The sequence below is a fragment of the Gymnoscopelus braueri genome (assembly GCF_963280865.1).
Source record: "Gymnoscopelus braueri genome assembly, chromosome: 1".
NCBI lineage: Eukaryota > Metazoa > Chordata > Actinopteri > Myctophiformes > Myctophidae > Gymnoscopelus > Gymnoscopelus braueri.
In genome coordinates, this window is record NC_137603.1 from 28,860,288 (window position 1) to 28,879,042 (window position 18,755).

General features: G+C 42.2%; 1 protein-coding gene across 1 annotated transcript in view; it reads right to left on the reverse strand.

Annotated features, from left to right (window-relative positions):
• Positions 1 to 18,755, reverse strand: part of pmfbp1 (polyamine modulated factor 1 binding protein 1) — a 190,411-nt gene that overhangs the window by 79,262 nt on the left and 92,394 nt on the right. The window contains exons 5-6 of the mRNA XM_080432673.1: positions 2,426 to 2,503; positions 978 to 1,061 (exon numbers count right to left, since the gene is read on the reverse strand). Of these exons, the coding sequence (XP_080288799.1) occupies positions 978 to 1,061; positions 2,426 to 2,503 (162 nt within the window). The remainder of the gene's footprint in view (positions 1 to 977; positions 1,062 to 2,425; positions 2,504 to 18,755) is intronic.

Consider the following 18,755-nt stretch of genomic DNA (forward strand, 5'->3'; position numbering starts at 1 on the left):
TACTTCCATCCTTGCACTCGTTATAAAAGCATAATTGCGGCGTCCTCGTCCATTTTTGTTTCTTCTTGGAACGTCAAATGAAAATGCCTGACGACTGCCTCATGAATTAAAAATAAAGATTATGCGGGAATCCATTTCACGGGATCCCCTAAAACGTGGCTCATCCTTTAGCACACTCTCTTTTCTGTGCGCGATCCACACCGATAACCCTGGTCTCGCTTTCTTTCCCTCACAATCGCTCCCTCTCTCTCTCTGTTCTCCCCTCCTAAACTGATCAATACTTCATTTAAATCATGACATTAGCACATTACAACTGGAAATAAAATAGAGATGGAATACAAATGAGCTTTGTATGTTAAGCGACGTGATGACAGACATTTATATCTCAGGACTTAAACAGATCTTTTTTATTTTTTATCAAAATAACAAGAAAACAAAGACAGAAGTAAATGCAAGTGTGCAGGGAGGGGGGGTTGTACTGCTATTTTGATTTCAGCTCCTGTGCATCACGCTGATCAATAGCACATTTAAATCCTGGCTGGGGAGAGCTATAGCTATCAGCGATATCTCCCCGTCATCAGACAAAAAAGCAAACACGCTATCCCAATTATCATCTCAAATGACCGCCATCGAGGGGGCCACAAGTTGGATGCTGATGGAGGCATATTTCATATTTATTCAGCAGAATTTTTCACATTAGCACCTGAGCGCATAATTGCTTAATATATATGCACTCGCACACTTTTTATCTATTCACGTAATTCACAATGAGCACAATCAATACCGCCCTCTCTGCACACTGCCCCGCGCTCGTATATACGTCTGCGTGAGATCATATAATAAGCTGTCCCCCCCCAAACCCTCGCCCCCCACCACCTTCAAAACGAACCCGGTTAATTTCCTAGCGCTCATTGGAATTGCGAAAGCAAGAGTGACTGGCTAATCTTCTCCGTTCGTCATTAATCCTGGATATTTACCTGAGCACTCTGGGAATCACGGGCCTGATGAGAGAGCAGGACGTCTCGCCGCAGCCTCTGGATGGTCTCGTCCCGCCGAGATAACTGGGGGGAGGGGGGTGCGCGTTGGGGGGTGGTGAGGGGGGGGGAGCCGATCAGGTCAGGTTTTTCCCGTCCCGAACACGACGGGGCGAGCAGAACAGAGGCGAAGACAGGAGAGAGCGGAGAAAAGGAGGGGAGAACAGACTGTAAGACCCAACACTAAGGCGGGATGTGGAGGAAACAGAGTCGAAAGCGGATCACTCTGGGAACATGCACTTACATATAGCCTGGCGCCAATGTCAACCAATGAGCAATTAGGCAGACAAGAGTAAAGTTATTGATTGGGGGGGGGGGGGGGGTTCAGGCTCTTTTTCTCAGGGCTAACTAGCCTGCCTGAGGTTGTGTGATGGCTGTGTGGCTGTAGACTGCAAGACAGGGGGAGTCAGTGGAAGAGGCAGGGGGAGGAAGGGCAGGGCAGGTTTTTTCTCTCCACAGGCCTTGAGCTCTCGAGTTGGGCACTGGCCATTATCATTTAGGCTGCTATTGATCGCCACGGGCTAAATAAGCCTGCATCCTGAGCAGTCACACACAGCAGCAAACACAATAACAAAGACACGCGGGTGCATGCAAACGTCCAATCAGAGTGGCAGCATGGCAGGCAAACAGCTAATGTTACTCATACACTGCTCAATACTTGAGCATCTTGTAGCATATTATGGGTTAATGGGAAGATCATGGGAAGTGCTATACTGTAGATTTAGCTCCTCAAGTCTTGCAGAATATGCAATGGCATTGCAGTTTAGCCACATCTGGGAGATCTACTTATTGACGTTAAATATAATTGCACTTAGTAGTACGATACCATCAAGCAAACAGAATGCTTTTACATTGATATGAAACATTTCACAGGCCTTATATTTAAGATGATATGCTATATGAATACCATAGATCAAGGTAATTATAGTTTTGCATTTTCCATTAGTTTTTATTCGATTTTTTTTTGTTTGTTTTCAATTTCAGTTTAGTTTTAATACGTTTTTAAAGTTGGTTTGCTAGGCTTACTTTTAGTTCAGTTTTTATAAGTTTTAATGTTGGTTTTAGTTTTTTTATGTAATATGGGGTAGTCAGGGGCGAGATTCAAAAAGGTATGAAAAATAGCTAGAATAGTCGATCTACAGGCTATTTTCACTATTTTGGAAGATATTTTAGCTGATTTCATATTCACCCAAAATATTAGACTTCTGTTGACAAAGACTAAACTATGATTTTAGCTTTTAAGTTTTGTAAACACACAATGCAGTTTCAGTAAGTTATAGTTTTTTGTAATGTCTGTTATTTTTTATATATTTCAGTTAACTAAAATGTTTTTGGGTTTTTCTCCCTGATTGTAGTTTTCATGCAATGTATGAGTGTCAAGTGATTATTACCTCAACCTTAAGCTCATCAATGCCTCTGGTTGCTACAGGATGTAAAACTGGATGTGACACATTTGGTTCACCACTTCCCTGGACATAAACAAAAAAGCAAAAATAAATGGTTTGTTAGAGCTAGACTCATTGCAAGATCTCCAAGATCACAGTAATTCATGGACAGATATAAAAAAAGAAAGGCAGCACATGTAATCATGGAAAGGTAATTGATGTTTGACATGAGGTACAAAGAGTAGAAAATCATAGTGAACAGCTCACAAACTGCGATGCGAACACAAAACATGTTAAAACATTAGAGTAGCAGAGATTATTCCACTTTCCATGTCTTATATTACAATAGAGCTATATTATAACCTGGATGGAAGGCACAGAAAATCTCCACCCACTCATTTCAATGAAAGTTGCTCACCCAGCGCACACTCTTCAGAGAAGTATCTCTGTTGTGGCCTTCTGAGGCAATATAGCATGCGCCCTAAGGTTTGAGGCCATGGAGCACTCACATTAATGTCCTTAATGGTGCATTCTCACCAAAAGCGACAACAAGCAACAAGCAAGTGACCAGCTATTTCCAATGGGTACTGGCTACACTGAGCGACTTGGAATGTTGTGACGCCTGGCGACAACTTCGCAGTTTTTGGCGACCACGGGCGACAAACGAAAGCTAAAAACATTTTGCGTTATACAAATGAGCAGCAACTGGTTTCAGGGGACAGCAAGCAACGGCCAGATGTGTTTGTAAAGTTATTTTTTTATTCATACTGTACTGTAGGTGAACAGCTTCTGAATTTTGTTTACAAAATGTTAAACTAGCTGTTGCAAATGTGAAATGAGTGAATTTTGAGCAAATACATGGCCAATTTCTCACCTGAAATGTTATGCGAAGCTATTTCTGGTACTACCATATACTGGAGGTGAAATATAGATTGTTTACAGAGAAACCTACTTCAGAACCACCAGAGACACGTCCGCACCACTGGCTGCTGTAAGCAGAGCTCTTCTCCCCCAGGGACACCCGGAGCTCAGTGTACCACAACTCCACTAGTATCAATTTTGAATTATAAAAAGCTGATAGAAAACACACATCACCTGTTGGGGTGCTGGGTTATGATAGGATCATGAAAAATATAATATAGAGAATAGAATCTCACACGATCCGTGTATGAAATTTATACTGGAGCATAATTTCGATTAATAATGATAATGAATAATGATGTTCGATGAATAATTATGACATATGGTCACTAATTCCACAGTTCATTCATACGGTAGGCAAACTTGTAACAGAACATACATAGCCTATACCTGTACAGTATATGTATATACTGTATACATGTATACAATACATAGGATGCAATGTAGCCTATATGCTTTGACAGCAGGGAATATTAGAATAACCCTACTCACATGTCAAGCTAATAATGTGAATGAAATAAATATTGCCCAACTACGTCTACATACAGTATTTCTCGCTCATCAGGAAAGAAAATTGGTTGTTGTACTTAATATGTATTTAATATATCGCTTCCACACAAGCTCTCCACTCCAAAAATAAAGCTGAATGCAATGAGTAATTCACTCCCCTGTCGTCGCTTTTGGTGCGAGTGCTTTTTAGGTTTTGGCGACCACGACTTGGCGACACACAGTGACAAAATCACTTTACGGTGTGGCTCCTAGGAGGCGAGCAGTCTAGGTCTGTCTTCTTTTTTCTTTCGTCTATCATCGTTGAATGTCCAACACAGTGTTGTGTAGCCACGCCCTAGTCTCTGGTCCCACTTGGAAGAGGCCGGCCTCTGAAGGTGGTCTGTTCAGGGGACAGGTGGTGATTATGTGTTCTGCAGTCTGCTCAGGCTCGCCACACTTGCACGCTGCACTGTCTGCCAAGCCCCACTTCTTCCTAGTTGACTTGAAGCAACCGACCCCAGTACGCAGGCAGCAGAGTCCATTGCCGGCGTGGTAGATCTTCTGCTATGATGCCATCTCCCGGGTCACTGATGTAGTGGTGGATATGTGAGGTCCTCAGAGACAGAACGGAGCATCTTTTGTGACGCCTGCCTGTGTCTGTCTGTCTGTCTGTCTGTCTGTCTGTCTATCCAAGGCTAATGTCGCAAACCACTGCACCAAATGTCTTGTGGGTAGTAGGGCAAGAAAGCAACAGCATTTTCTCACATAATGAATACTTTCTTTACTTTCTTTTACAGTTGTTGTCAATGGATGTCTGATTAGGCTCAAACATTTCCCAAATATGGAGAAGACTGACATCATAGTACTGATTTCATAAATAAGTCCGAGATCCAAATGGAAGCCACGCCATTTTAGACCCAACTTGTTTTTCATTTGTACTAGACCGGTTCCTGCTGCGCACACACTCACACATAATTTATATGCAGAGATTGCACACATTTATAGTAGGATCACGTTTTTATTTTATTTATTTTTTTAAGATATTCTCGGGGCTTTTCTGTCTTTATTGGATAGTGCAGTGGAACAGTGACAGGAAACAGGGAAAGAGAGACGGGGAGTGACACGCAGCAAAGGTAGTCAGGCTCGGGAATCGAACCCATGACTCGCTGTCAGCCTGCATTAGAGTCTATATGTGGCATGTGCCTTAGGCCATCAGCACCCAGGATCATGTTGCTTTGTGTTGACATGCTGATGAAGTGTTATTTATTTATGTTGAATTTTCATGCGTTTAATGATGCATTATGCAGCGATTAACATATCAGTACGACTTGCTAAACTAGCTGTCACTTGTATACTAGGCAACATAGCATAGTGTCTTATGGTGCTTTATAATGACTGTGAGCAGCGAAGGTCTAGACTGCCTTTTTATTGTGATTGACAGAACGCCAAGGTAAATAAATGGCTGCTGCCAACAGCATTGAAGATTTGGGCAAATTTCTAAACTAAAAGCGGACAAATTCACACCGCTATAGTTGGCGCTGTGATCCATCCTTCACTCATCGCTGGATGGGCTGGGTTGCTCTCTAGCGGAGCTAGTATGACGTCACAGCTACCATATAGGCCGACAGACAGAATAGAGCAAGCAATGATTATATATATTTTTTAAATAAATAATATATTAAGATTGATGTATCAAGTTTACATTGAGCATTTTATTTAAATCGGTAAGGATCTATTTTAGTCCAAGTACATTAAATGATTGGACCAGTTTACATTTTTATGCTGTGTTCAGTAAGCTATTGGCCTATTTTATTTACATAATTTGTATACTGTATAAGGCCAAGTTTGAGTAGGAGTGGTGTTACTATACTTTTATACATTTTTTTTGCTTCCCACGCAGAAGACTCAGGTTTGAATCCTGGGTGTTACATTTGTAGCCCAATTTGAGGAGGCTTTTGCCCATGTCACCTATAGTATAGGAGCCATCCTTGCCAAGTCAGTTGCATCTTCACCTGTATAAGTCAAGGTCATTGTTACATTGCACAGTGATAGGGCACCACCATCAGTGTGATTCAGTACAATGGTAGGCACATTAGGAGAGGTACTGTTTGAAACATAGTCCCTGACCAGACTTACAGTATACTGTATAGTGTATACAAATACATAGCTGTCAATGATGTTCTTTATTCTGAGAGAATCGACCAGATTATAATGTTTATTATCTGTGTCTGAACAGAATGTTCTGTACAGAAATGTGACCGAATCAACTAGCAGTTATACAGTATAGAAAGGCAATGTTTTGTCTCCCTTTTCTGTGGTTTATGCTTTTTATACTGTATACAGTCCCTATTCTTTGGCATGTTGGAAAATCAATTCTGATATTTCCAAAGAGAGAGACACGATAATGAAAGGACAGATAAAAAAAAAAACCTCTCCAAGGTGATTGCTCATTCCTTGCAGCTTCAAATGGCTCGGCAGCAGAAGGACACCTTTAATATTCGGACTTTTCACGTCACTCTAGGCTAAATCCCTAGCAACCACCATAGCAACACACTCTGACTTCAACGTGAAATGCATGGCAAATTCCCTCCTGCCATCAAGCAGAGGAGGGAGGGATGGGGAAGGAAGAAAAAAAAAGAAAAGAAACAAAGAATACAAAAAAAGAGCAAAAAGAAATAGATGAATATGCTTGAAAGAGCAGAATTAAAGTGGATACAAGAAGCAGACACGCCACACAAATGCTCATTTCAATAATCACACTTGAACATCTTTGTGACATGTGCGAGCCCAAGAAGATGCACTTACAGAACGAAAAACATGCATCTGGGACAACAACAGCAGAATGACGCATGCAAAATGCTGAAAAAGGTGCAATCGTGATACACAAAGATACATTTGTAAGGTTCTCCTGCTGCACCGTCTGTCTTCTCATGGAAGCCAAAGAGACAATAGCCAATCTATATATCATCTGGGAAGATATAGGGGAAATATGTTTGCCTAAGCAGTTGTGGGTGCGTATGTAAGTTTGCGTGACAGCATGCATGTCTGCAAGTACCATCAGGGCCATGCTTGTGAATGGAGCCTGGGTGGCGTGGACAAGAGCAGGTGGGTGCACATCTGTGCCTCTAACCTCCTCAGAACCTCCATAGTGATTTCCTGCACCACAGTAATGACCCTTTAAGTACGCCTCTTCCGTCTGAAGCTCGGGGTACCCTCACATCTGGTTTACTCATCAGGAAGATTTTTGCTCGCAGAAGCTGATGAGTCCGGTCAAACTTCGTTAAGTTTAAAGGCTGCAGTCCAGTGGTCCCTGGTGACACACTACATGGAACAAAGCTCTCGCCTGGCAGAGACTGGTGGGGTCACAAATTCACAATGGTCTTTTACTGCCTCATTTGATGTCTCCTTACCCCTCCCCCCCATTCCTATACTTCCCAATCTCAGTTTAACTACGAGGGTCCAAAATATGGAATTCTCTGCCATTACATTGTTTAGATATGTCTAACCAACCAATATTTTCCATATGGGCTGCCTATATAAGCTGGGTCCAAACCAATATTGTCCAATAAATCCAAAGGCCTATAATATTTTCTTGTCATCATTTGTGTGTATATTCTTTACTTTTCTTATGAAAACTCAAAATCACATCACATGAGTGTATAATCTTAATCTGTTAGTAATAGTGTATACTTGCATGTATTGAATAGTGAATTAATATTCTTGTGCGACGTGTGTGTGTGTGTGTGTGTGTGTGTGTGTGTGTGTGTGTGTGTGTGTGTGTGTGTGTGTGTGTGTGTGTGTGTGTGCGTACGCGCATGCGTGCGTGCAAGTGTTATGATTGATTCTTAGATTTGTGTAATAAATGGGTATTTACAGGGTGAATTGTTGTAAAGCACATGCTAAACTATGTCTCTGTTGGAATATGTCTCATACATATTTAAATTGTGTAGACATGGCTGTAATTATTTCCTATATTAAGCTGCCTAAAGAATGCAATTTTCAAGCCCCCTGGTGGATTTCTTTTGTCAATTTTCCTTCACATTCACTTGCTAATTATATACTGTAACCTTTTTTTAATGTTGTATGTAAAAATAAAGAAACGGTTTGATTTGCTGGAAGCTTCGATTCTGAGCAAAACACCAAACTTAATTTATATTCTATCACATATTCTCAACAAGTTTAAATTGTTCCTGGAAGGGAGAAAGGGTAAGTAGCACTAGAAGCAGTGTCGCAATGTTAGTTTGGAACGTGATCAACCCAGCTGCGCAACAAGACACAAAATGATAACTGCAGCAGCTAGCATGGGGAGCATGGATGGCAAGACAGCAAAGCTAACGTTAGCGGTGACCAAGAAGTGATCCTCCATGAGATAAGGAAATTGAAAGAGGAGCTAGTCCGGAACATTTCTGAAAAGGCAGAAACAAAAGCCAACTGAGATCAGAAATCAGTGTGCTCTTACTTTCGTTCGTTCTTTCTTTCTGTCTCTCTCTCTCTTTCTGCGGACAGCCCCGTAATTTATTGTCTCAGGCCGAAGACGTGACAGAGACTATGTTTTGCACCCTGTCCGTCCGTTCGTGTGTGCCTGACTGTGGACAGCTAATCTCCGGCACCGTTGGCCCGATCGACAGAGCAGAACCTCTGCCCCGAATGTTTTACATGGGCCTGTTATAGCGCCACCACTACCAGGGGGCCGATTTTTGCAAGACATGTTTTTTTTACTTTACTCCTACAGAGTTTGTCCAAACATCACACAAAACTGTACACAGTATCTCTATAGCCATTAAACGAAACAGGTCTTTCATATTTTTCATATTCCATTAAGATTGGCTTCCAAAGTTTGCAGGAGTGCTCCGTTTTGAACAAAATGCCTCAAATCATGAACACAGCGTGCGATTGCCGTGAAACTTTGCACGAACATTCCCACTAGGCAGGGAAGAAATGCCACCCTTTTCACATTGTCCTGTTATAGCGCCACCAGGAGGCAGATTTTTGCAACACAAATATTACTCCTACAGATTTTGTCCAAACATTACGCAAATTGGCACACATCTATAGTCATGTGATCAAGACGGATCTGCCCGATTTTTCATATTCCATCCTTGCCGAATTCCGAACATTTCTGGCCCACAATAACCAACCTGACCTAGCGGAGAACTGTGCTCGGGGGAGCACTTTTTCTAGTTTTCTATTAGTTCTCCCTGAACTCCACTTTATGTGTAGTCTCTAGCCTAGTCTAGTCCACAGTTGTTTGTCTCAGACCAAGGACCACAATGGAAATAAGTCTCACGACTTTGTTGTGTTTATATCCTTGACGTTTCTCTGTAGCAGAGTTTTTCTTTTATGACGTCTAATAAATCAAATCAAATCAAATCATCTGTGGTATCACTTACAAAATTCATCAAGTACAAAATGAATACATATAATGCATAGTTGATCACTAATTCTTTAAATTAGCTTAAATTAGGGGTTAAATAATGTAAAAAGGGACAATATAAATATAGGTGGATTAACCCTTTGTGAAGCCCGGTGCTATGACCCGCTTTGGTGCCCCCGGGACTGTATTGTCAGTGGGGGGTGGGTGCAGGTTGTGCAGCGCGGAAAATGTACGCTTCACCGGCGCATTTCACCTTTTAAGCGCTCCTTCAGCAGCCTTTGCTTTTAAATTTCGGTACTCTTGCGGCGATAGTTGAGACTTCTTTCACTTTCTCCCCAAGGTTTTGTGCTGCAGTACCTAAAGCCCTTCCATTAAGCCGGCACTGCAGCTGGCCTTAATTTACCTGCCCTATTCACTTGTTTCCTAGGCTGTGTGTTTTCCACTTCCTGTCGATTTGATCCAATGAAATCCAATGAAAGTGGTCAGATGACCAATGATATCCAATGAAATCGACAGGAAGTGGAAAACACACAGCCTAGGAAACAGGTGAATAGCAAAGATCCTTAATTCACCAAGACTAGTCCCTTTTATGCCCTTTATATATGGAGATCTCTGTATCTGTCTGTCTGTGTCCCTTTTATGCCCACATGGAGATCTCTGTATCTGTCTATCCATGTCCCTTTTATGCCCATATATGGAGATCCCTGATGTCATCAGCATAATGCCCATATATGGACCGAATATCGGTCGGATTGGCTGTTCTGGACAACCATGTCAACTGGTGCGTGTCAAGTTCTAAGTCAAGCGGTCAGACAGTTCTCGAGATACATGAATTATAGCTAGGCCTGCATGCACATACTGTATGTAGAGATTGTATAGCCAAGTAAACCCTCCCTCCGGAAATCTCATTTGTAATTTATTTCAGGAGTGAGTCTGGCATGATCGCCCATTCGGCAATTTGGCTGTGGGCTGGAGTTGGGCGGGAGTAATACCGTTGACTGACAACCCCTTCAGCCAATCAGCAGTGTTCCCCTTCAGCAGTGCATTTTTACCACCTCCAGACTAACGTGACGCAACAGGACTTTTGAGACGGCAATGCCCAAAATAGGTTGCCTTATTCGGATACATGCGTGTCACTGCCCGCCCCTGCCGGTTCTCTGAATTTTTATTTTTAAATAGGCTCTGTCATGATTAATTGACCACATGAAGTTAAACAACTACATTCTATCCGAACGATATCTTAAAAGTAAATTCCGTGCCTCAAAAAAGAAGTTAGAGGGCGTTTTGAAGTTTTAAAAGAGAGGCGAAAACAGCGCACAAAAAACAAAGGCTGCCGTTCCATTTTGGTCGGCTGCACTCGGATCCATTCGGGTTCACTCGAACTCGCCACCTGATTGGCCAACTTTCGCTGTCAATCACAGAACGATGAGCGAGGAGGGGCTTTACCAGGCTAAGGACGCTGATAGGCTCGTCCACAGACTCCTTCCTGAAATCAAATGGAAATGAGATTTTCCGGAGGGAGGGGCTTTACCAGGCTAGAGATTGTATGCATTTATAGTAGGAAAGATAACCAATCCCACACCTCAACCATAGCACGACAAAATGGGACACAAATGGTGTTCTAACTGGCCGTGGTTGGCCACACCCCATCCCCCATCCCCCACCTCACCTCATTTGGTGAGCTCAAGCCAATGGTATCTGTGAACGTCTTGTCCTTCCGTTTTCGTTAAGTGGCAGGTAGATAGGGAAGTCAATCTCAGTTTGGGAGTCTTGGTTTCCTGACGTTTGTCTTTGCATACAGTCTAAGCACACCAGCATTTCCGAATTAATAGTATTTGTCTCCTCTCTCCCAAGCGCCTTCTTTTGTTTGTTTGCATTTGGCTGTTTGTTTCTTTATGTTCCACAATACAAAATAGACCTCACCATACTTTACATTTCATCCACTCACCTACACTACTGATTTACTGATTGTCACTTCCCATTGCATTAGTTATTTACTTTTTTGTAATATAATCTTGATAATTTTTCACTTGTGTCTCCATATTTGTTATGGCCAAGAGCCAACTCAGTAATATGCACACAATTATTTCAAATTTGTATTTAACACCGAGTTCAGGTGTCAGTTTGCCAGGTCAGGGATACACTTTCTGTGCCATTTGGTGGAAATGAAAATTATTCTGTGGTAAACTAAGAAACTCAATTTATTTAATTGACAACAAGCTACTGTATGTGCCCCAAATATTTGGTTGTGTAAATATGCTTTTTATTCCAATAACTTGTTCACAGAACCTAAAAATGCACATTCCCGTCGACTATAAAAAATTATAAACTCAGTCAATGTCGGTTTGTTCTCAGGCACTCAAAAAGAGAGAGGATATCTCTTTAAAACGCAGAGAAAAGGTAAACCCAGGCCCATCCACGAGTATTTATTGCCAGTCAGGGCAGAGACACACTCACTTAGGTGCTCTGAGTAGCTATTAAACAAGTGTGGAGGTGACCTCTGGTTTTAAGCGGCCGTGTCTCTGACAGGCAAAGCTGCAGAGGCCACCATAAATGGATTTCCTAAAGTTTCATTCAGGAAAATAAAAATGGAGGGTAACGGAGGGAGGGCATGCACGAGAGCGAGCACTGCTTGTATCACATGCTGGACTGGATGAGTGCTTCCAACTTCCTGCTCTTTTTTCCAAGGAGGAATCAAATGAATGACCATGGATTCAAGAACAAACTTTAGCAAAACAATATTCACAAGCACATTTGCTTGGTCAGTTCTTTTTACAGTGAGCTGGATTGAGCAGATCTCTGAAATCAATTGTTAAATTATTATGACCATGGTTTTTTATCATAGATTATATGAAGGTTCAATACATTATTCAAAAATGACAATGACTGACAGTTGCAACCCTAAGCTCAACCATGCAAATGTTTGTAGCAGCTGCTCTCTGAAGATGGCTGCCTGTTCAATTCATTTTGCCACAGCAGACACAATGTGGCCACACTGCAGTACGTCTCACATGAAAAAAAAAGAAGCAAAAGAAAAGAAAACACTGTAAATTTGAATAAAAAACAGAAAACACGGTTAGCTAGACCCTTTAACCTTTGAAGTGACAGGGGCTTTGTGAGGGGGAGGCTGAGGAGGCTCAAAAGCAGGTCCTGAATCAGCTAGATTGCATGCAATCTTAAATGCAATTAATGAACCCCACAAAGGCGGATTATGCTGACAGGATTATTTTCAACAACAATGCAACACCCGCTGCCAATTACACACCAGCAGGACCTCAGCTCTGCTCTTCTGCCGGACCACAAGTAGTCATTATGCCAACACACACACACAGTAAAATCTTGAGTGTTAATTTAAGTGTACAAATGGAACCAAATGGTTCCACACCGATGTCATTGTGCATGTAGTCTCACTCCCTCTGTGTCTCTCTCTCTCTCTCTCTGTCTTTCACACGCACGCACGCACGCACACAAATGTACACTTTCTAATTCAAGCACACAACAGCTTTCTTGTTGGCACTTACAAATCACTAGCAAATTATATTCTTCTCAACTACTTAACTAACACTTTTAACTGACCTCTACTACACTTTTCAACTCAAGTGTCATTCAACAGGTTCTTTCAGTGGAAAATACATCATTTTTGTTGAGCGACTTTTGGCAAAAGGGCCATGCCGGTGCCATTAAGTAAAAAAAAAAAAAGGAAATGTGTTGTCTCTCACTCATCTCTACCGGTCTGTTGTTCCATACCGATTACTGGTGTTTGTGATTCCCATCCAGCCCTGTCCTCTCTGTCTGATCTTTACTGAATAGTGTGGTGCCAGTAACTTAATCAGCCCCCTGAACTTTGCAGAAGACCGGAAATGTTTGTCTTACTTCACCGTTTGCTCTTACGCCTCTGACAAGGATCTCAAACCGTCTGCAGTCAAATGAGAGCTGTCTGGCATTTCTCGGGGCAATGTTAAATCAAATTAGTCAAAGCAATGTTAATTTCAAGCAGCATTTCATTAAAAAGGAAAAGATAATCAGCACCAAAGACTCCATGTCCTTCTGACTAATCTAATAATGCTCCGTTTGTTTGCTTTAATCACATTTAACGATTAAGACGCAGAGACATGGCTAAGTCATGTAGACAGAAGGATCTCATAATCTGCCTGTCATGGCCGCCTCCTGATTTCCTGCCATTCGTCACAGTGTAAATGGTGGAATGGGCGAGTGCTGTTTGAACTGCTGGCAGAGGGTTTTGTGAGGTGCACTTGCCCCAGGATAGTTCTTGCTCATCTTCAAGGAGGGAACAGGAGAGGTTTAGGTATCACTTTCCCTCAAAGGCTATGCTCAGACTGGCAGTGCAAATCCAATTTTTGGCCTAACCAGATTGGAATCAGATAGTTTTTTTTATCAAGACTGAACAACCAAAAAACACAACTGTTTAGTTTTTTTGCGAATAAGATTTGAACCACATACCTAGGTCTGATTTCTAAAGATGTTTCTCAGTCTGGACACTCGGACACTGAAGCCTGATTTATATGTTATCGTAGGATGTATCGCTCTCTTAAAATAGCTGATCTGAGAGCCCACAAGTAGTGAGCTTGTAGATGGACTATTTTCTGCGAGTGACACAGTAGTCATAGGACAGAGTGCAAGTTTCTGCATTACTCACATCTATGTTGTAACGGTGTTACCACAGCAATCAATGCAGAATGATTGACAATGTCTGAATAGACAAATCCGATCTGATCATTTGCAAATAATAGTACATTCAGTCCTAAAGATCGTATTTAAGAAACAAATTGGATTTTTCTGCAGTCTGAACATAGCAAAAGATCTGCAGCATGGCAACTGGGGCCACTGGAAGACATGGATCTGAAAACTGAATTCTGGATGATGAATGAATTCTCTTTTTACAGCCAAGTAGTCATTCATACAGTATGTCATGGTAGCCAAGTAGTCATGACATAGTTGACTGACATTATGATATGATAAAAACCTGATATATTAGTTTAGTAACTGCACATAATGTTGGCATGTTTCTTGTGAGAAGTACTCCAGCTGAAAATTGAATTCTATACTGTAGGGCAACAGAATAAGTAAATAGGAAACGTCTTGCATTTTGAATAAGCTTTGCTCGCAAATTTCATTAAATTTCAGTATTCCAGATATGCTTCATTCTTCAGGATAACCTCCAACACTGAGGGGTTTGAAGGTCTTGGTCCTGTGCTGTGCGTAGGTCTGATTACTGAATTCCATGAGGCAACCATTTTGTTCACCATGTTGAGTCTGCTGTTTGTAGATTATTTATTTATTTTTGTACTTTCTGCTGCATAAAACAGGAATTCATGCTGCATATTTATCTCTGTGACTGTATGGGGGAGACTTTGCTGAATAAGGCATGGGGGGAGCAATGAAAACACTTATTATATTAGATTTGAAGAAACTCGTCAGATCTTTTTCCTCACACTGTGAAAAAAATAAAATAATAAAAAATAAAATAATTCATTCCTTATCAGTTGTTGCGATCACTTGAATGGAATCAATCAATCGCGTTCCGCTCGGCTTTCCTCTTCTTTGCTCCTCGTTTCCAAATCCAATCTCTTCCGTGTCATCTCGCCGCACATTTATAAGAGCCCGGCTCTTGATTATCTCCCTCCCTTGCCGGCGCTCCCCGCTGCAGCGTGCTCCAATGTATTAAATTAAATGAGGTGTCTGTCCAGGTCACCCCCACCCCCACCCCCCCCCCAGACCCCCCCCTACTCTCACTGCTGGTAATCAAGGGAGGGACCCCTCCCTGGCGGTTTTGTGGCGGCCCAGCTGCATAAATTAGCATTAATCAGGGCCTGGAAAGAACTGCAGGAGGGAGGGAGAGAAGGACTGAGGAGAGCATAGAGACCGCAGCACAACGTCACACACACACACACACACACACACACACACACACACACACACACACACACACACACACACACACACACACACACACACACACACACACAGCTAAAACCTGACGCACAAACAAAAGGCTACACCTCCTCATGGCCGCGGTGTCTTCTTTCTGTACATACCCGTCTCTCGCTCTCTCTCTCTCCTTCCATACTTGTATCCCTGCCCAGTATTTCCACTGGCTTATCTCCCACAGACAGGCCTAACAAATGCTGTGAAGAGTAAAAAAAACAGTGGCAGCTTGGGCTCTGGCAATTAATGAATCATAGATGAGCTTTGCGTGAACACGGTTAAAATAATCCCACTGCTCATGTTCAAAAATACTGCGGGGTGCTAACTTCTTTGTTCCTCATCAAATATTGACTTGCGATTTGCACATTTGTGCCAATAGTGAATATATTTTGGTGGCGACATGTTTAGTACTGCCTTTATGAGAGATTTCAATCTAGGAGATCTAATTAGGCCTACATAATTACCCAGGGTACACACACACGATTATCTTGTCATAATACAGCATTGCACATACGATGTGCTCTGTTGTTTGTGTGTGTATTGGGTTGATTGTGATTGTGTATGACAAACTGTCAGAGTAACATGCTGATGTACAGCATATTGTTGCTCTTCTCTGCTCCCCTGTGATCATCAGTGATAGCTAAGGCAATTACAGGAAAAATCATCGCATCACTTCATTCTGCTGCACCCTAACTTTAATTGCTTAATGCATCCTTTACTGCCGCACAGCTCCGTTCCTCTCGCCTCCTCCTCAACCCCCCCCCCCCTTTCTCATCTCTTCCTCCAGCACCTCATTTACCGCTGACTTCTTCTTGGTAATTAAAGCTGAACTTATATATATAAACCTACACATCAGATCCACTTCACGATTCTCTACATTACAGTATAGGCTAACTGTTATAGCTGACAATCAAATACTCCATCACCTAAATAGCAGTACGAAAAAAGGACATTCTCTATTCTGTGGTGCCTGGTAGTGTACTGGATGCTGTTTTCTATATGTGAGTGCAGTAACATGCAGGCTTGTGCTGCATACTATGTGTGTTGGGAGTTTTTGATGCGCCCATATTTTTCTTTCAAATGTGCCAAAAAAGAGGGCATTGCTGTTTGTGGAGGAAAAATGAGACCGACTGATCCAAATCAGCAACCCTACCCCCCCCTCCCCAAAACCCAAAGTCCCCCGGGAGAGTCCCAAAAATACACCCCGAGCACAGCAAAACAAATATCATTAAAGTCCTGGCAGGGCTGGAATAGAAATAGTGCTTCTGCATAAAACCTGATCCCATCTGTCATAGACTGACAAAGAACCCAAAACACCCCGTTTTATTTGCATGGCTTTCTGGACAGGTCCTCACAAGCCCACCATTCTGTCAATAATGTTAAAAACACTTCCACATCACTATTGCATTTATGAGAAGGTGGACTGGGTTATAGTTCAAGCACTTTCACGCGAAGGAGGAACTATTGAAGGACGAGATGTGTGTACGACCAAAAATATATCACTCATTACCAATGAAATATGTGGACTGGAATTGAACAAAAACACTTCCACTATCCAACTACAGCACACACGCATATGCACCCCTACACACATGTATGTATGCATGCTCAAACACCAACAGGCACACACACACACAGGCACACACAGGCGTGCACACACACACACACACACACACACACACACACACACACACACACACACACACACACACACACACACACACACACACACACACACACACACACACACACACACACACACACACACACACACACACACACACACACACACACACACTCTGTAGGCACAAATCTGCACTCAGCCATTATTCAGCTGTACTCCTCCCTTGACAGCAGCTCTGGGAGAGGTTATTATTAAGCAGCAGTCCAGAGCCTGTGCTTGAGCAGCAGAGCACAATAAAAATTCCTTTTCTTTAATTAACTTTTATGGCCGGCGAAGAAGAGGACACACTGACACCTGTCTTATGCAGTGCTGAAGATTATTTCTTTTACCCCCTCATCTGTGCATGTAGGTATAAAAAGGTGTGTGTGTGTGTGTGTGTCAGCACACAAGCATGTACAATGTGTGTGTTAGTCTGCACAGAAATAAGACAAGATGGCACATATTCGGAATGTCCAAAGCTGACTGACAAAACGCTGATGGAAAAAGCTGAAGAAGAAGAAGAAGCCGCAACAACAACAACGTGACTTTCACATTCAGAAATATCAAAACAATGAGTAATCTACAGTATATAAGTGATCTAGATGTCAATTTGGGCGATGCAGGGCCCAGTGATTGCCACCCAGGTCACCACCCACGTCCCTTACATACTGAAGTGAACAGTCACTCAATGTGTTTTCAGAGAATCTAATCATGCTGTTTGTTCCCTGAGTGGTCCACATGGCAAATGGCTATATCATCTACCTCCTACTCAGACACACGCACGAATGTGTGTGCATGTGAACACACATTAGACACGCATATACATGGCCTCCCAGACGAGGCGTGAATTGGATCATCTGAAAATAACCAGGGCTGCAAATTTCGAGCAATATTCAAGGTGGAAAATTTCACACAACCTTCTAATAGAGAGAAAAGAAAAAGAAAATAAAGCAGAAACAGGTCTTCGCCAGGATGGGTTGCCTAACCAGGGCCCGCACACTTTGCTCATAGCCACTTGGAATGGGATCTGAAACTATACATCTTGATCCCATGACCCCAGAGATAATGTGTACCGATCTGTGTGAGTTGGGGACAAACTGCTGTACTACTCAAAGGAGTAGTAGCAAAAAGTGTGTTTTGAAGAAAATGCACTATGGCAGAAAATGTAATCTGTTACAAACAGGGCCTATAAGTTGTGTCATGATCCAAGGAATCCAGGGGAAAGGGATGTTGTACGACCTACGGTTCAGGAGTTATAGGCCAAAACGTGAAGTGAGCTGTTGTAGCGCCACCATGAGGAGATTTGACAAATTTGGGATGGAGGTTACAACAAATGTATGTTGCTATATACTGTACATAGCAACAAGAACCCCAAAAGGGGTTCACGTCCTGAAAGGTATAGTTACAAATAGGGGTTTCCGCCCAAAATGGGTTTTAATGGGATTGTCATATTCTAACCAATAAACATGCCATAAGACCTAGTTCTCTATTAAAAGGTATCTCCCTTGGACACAATTTTCTGATGTAATGAAATGTACCAACCATCTGCAACCATAACATTGTAACAATTTATTTAAAACTGCACAGCAGAGCTTTACTGTAGCAGCATGTGAAACAATCCTGGCTGTACTTCACACTAAGGTTGCTCAATCAACAGCTCTGGCAGCCTACCATCTCTCTTACTAATAAACAAACATTAATTAAAACACATACTAGCTATAGACTACAGCTAGTGCCGATAGGAGCAGCTACTCATCTTGGCTTTGTTCCATCTTCATCTTGTCTTGCGTAGCTATGATAAACAGTTGTAGAGAAACGGAAATTAAATCTGTGACAGATTTCAAGATGGGGAGGTGAAAGAATTCCCCTTTCTGTCCAGTGTTTGAGGAGGACAGAGGTTGTAGTTTGTCTTCCTTTAGTCACTGAATTCAAATGGCTGTCCT